This window comes from Octopus bimaculoides, chromosome 21 (assembly GCF_001194135.2).
Source record: "Octopus bimaculoides isolate UCB-OBI-ISO-001 chromosome 21, ASM119413v2, whole genome shotgun sequence".
Taxonomy (NCBI): Eukaryota; Metazoa; Mollusca; class Cephalopoda; order Octopoda; family Octopodidae; genus Octopus; species Octopus bimaculoides.
This window is the reverse complement of record NC_069001.1, coordinates 145,685-148,186: the sequence shown is the minus strand read 5'-3', so window position 1 is coordinate 148,186 and position 2,502 is coordinate 145,685. Positions and strand designations below refer to the sequence as shown.

The following is a 2,502-nucleotide window of genomic DNA, read 5'->3' as shown; positions in this document are numbered from 1 at the left end:
ATATACACATACAGCATGCATATATATGCACATATACACACATACATATGCATATGTATACACATACATGTACACACAAACACACACATACCTACCAGTATGTATTCATATCCATAATAAAGCATCCATCACACCGATACTAAAAATATTACAAATGTATTATTTTGACAATGGTTTGCCATTTTTTTTTACTTCAGTTTTTTTTTTCCTTCAATCTTTTCCTATTTTTCTTCTTTGCTTCATGACTTTTTGTTGTTTTATTATTTTCTTTTCTGTTTTTTTTGTTTGTATCTTTTTTATATTCTTTACTTCTTGGTTGTGAATCCATCATTCATTTATATAAGATGGAATGAGAAATTTATATTGTGTGCTTTGTGTATATGTGTGTGTGTGCATCTGTCTGTATGTGTATATGTGTGTGTGTGTGTGTGTCACTGTGTGCGTGTGAGTGCCCCATGGATTACAGCATCGATGGATTCAATGCATAGAAATAGACTTCATAAACTCCAGGGTCCAGTTAACAGACATTTACATCTGCTGGTGAGAGAAAGTTATCTATGAAAGGCCATTCAAGGGCTGGAGGAATCGTTTATTTACCACTGACCACTGAAGTGTTGGTCTGTTTTTATCTGGCCAAGCTGGAGCATTATGCTCTTTTGCTTCTTATGAAAGGAAAGAGTTCCACAATAATAATTTACAGCATTGGTAATAATAATAATAATAATAATAATGATTTCAAATTTTTGGAAAAGGCCAGCAATTTTGAGGAGGGAGATAAGTCGATTACATCGACCCCCCCCCCCCAGGGCTCAACTGGTACTTATTTTATTGACCCCAAAAGGATGAAAGGTAAAGTGGACCTACGAAGAAGGGTTTCAAATGTTGGTCCAAGGCCAGAACATGAATAGCTAGAAATTGTTTTTAATATAGGCTAAAAGCCTGAAATTGAGGTGACAGGGATTAATTAGAAGTATTGATCCCAGTACATGACTGGTATTTTATTTTACTGTTTCCAAAAAGTATGATGAGCAAAGTTGACCTCAGCAAGTCTTGACCTCAGTTTTAAACAAGGCATTTTGTCTAACCCTGATAATCCTACCAATCTACCATCCTTAATTACATTGATGATGATGATGATGATGACTTGTTTCTTCTGTAGGCTCTATATGGATTTCTGTTTGTTGTAACCTGTGAAGGAGAGGTTTTCTTCGCTTCCCGCACTGTGGAACAATACCTCGGATTCCATCAAGTAAGTCTTGCTTTCTTATATGTTTTTTACATTTTCTCCTCTCTAAAAATCAATTAATATTTTTGATTTGTTCCCAACGAAGAGATATCTATGATCATGAAAAAGCACAAAACAAAAGAAATAATTTGTTTTTAACTGCAGAACTTGAAGTACATAATGCTATAGATAATAAGCAAGTAAATATTGGGTTGAACCCATCCCCACTTTTTTGGATCGTAAAAGTTTTCCTGTGGGGTACGAACCAACATTTCCTGTAGACACAGCTTTATCCTATAGCTTTGGGATTTCGATGGTGTGACTGTCTATTTTTAGAATGACATTGTAGGGTAGGTGTCAGAGGCCAGATCTGGCCAGTTTGACCATAAAACAAGTAGAATATTCTGTTCAGATACGGTCAGTTTAAATGCTAAAGGGTCAAATCTGAGAGAATTGGTTGTATCCTGAATTATAATGAGACTAAGAAATAAATTATTTACATTATTTACATTTGACGGATATTTGTCCTCATCTTGATGAGGACAAATATCCGTCAAATGTAAATAATGTAAATAATGTAAATAATTCCTCATCTCTTAAATATAGAACTGTAAGAAATAAATGTTTCTAGTTTGGCACTATCTACTACTGTGGAGACATCTAGAAGGAATAATCTATCCATAAAAGATTGAAATTTAAGGTCCGACTTCAAATCCTCACACATTTATGTGTGTGTGTGTGTGTGTGTGTGTGTGTATAGCTTTTGCCAAAAATAATAGATACAGACAATATTTGAAGAAAGAGTTTCTGAAAAATTATTAATTATTTAGAAAATATCTTAGAAAAACACAACACAAACCTTTTGGAATGAAGTTCACACACACACACACACACACACGAATAGGCACAAACATGGCTCTGTGGTAAGAAGTTTCCTTCCCTGCCACACAGTTTTAGTCTTAATGTGTGATACTTTGTACAAATATCCTCTCTCATGAGTTGACTAAAGCTTTGTGAGCAGAATCAGTCGTCAGAAAATTGAAAGAAGTCCACCATACGTGTGTGTGTGTGTGTGTGTGTGTGTGTTCTTGTCCATTGTGATAATTGTGAGAAAGTGTCGACACTAGACAAGGGATGTACTTTCTTGTCAATCTTCCATAAAAACATGTCTGGTCATGGAGAAATATTAACTGACTTGAAAACAAGGGCCGGTGACAGGGAGAACATTCAGATATAGAAAGACCCCCCCCCCCTCAACCATTTACATTTGACTCCTG

The 2,502-nt window shown here is 35.2% G+C and overlaps 1 protein-coding gene across 1 annotated transcript in view; it reads left to right on the top strand.

Moving 5' to 3' along the window:
• LOC106867292 (aryl hydrocarbon receptor) overlaps positions 1 to 2,502 on the top strand; it is a 286,257-nt gene that overhangs the window by 257,602 nt on the left and 26,153 nt on the right. Inside the window, exon 4 of the mRNA XM_052975386.1 lies at positions 1,160 to 1,249. Within this exon, the coding sequence (XP_052831346.1) occupies positions 1,160 to 1,249 (90 nt within the window). The remainder of the gene's footprint in view (positions 1 to 1,159; positions 1,250 to 2,502) is intronic.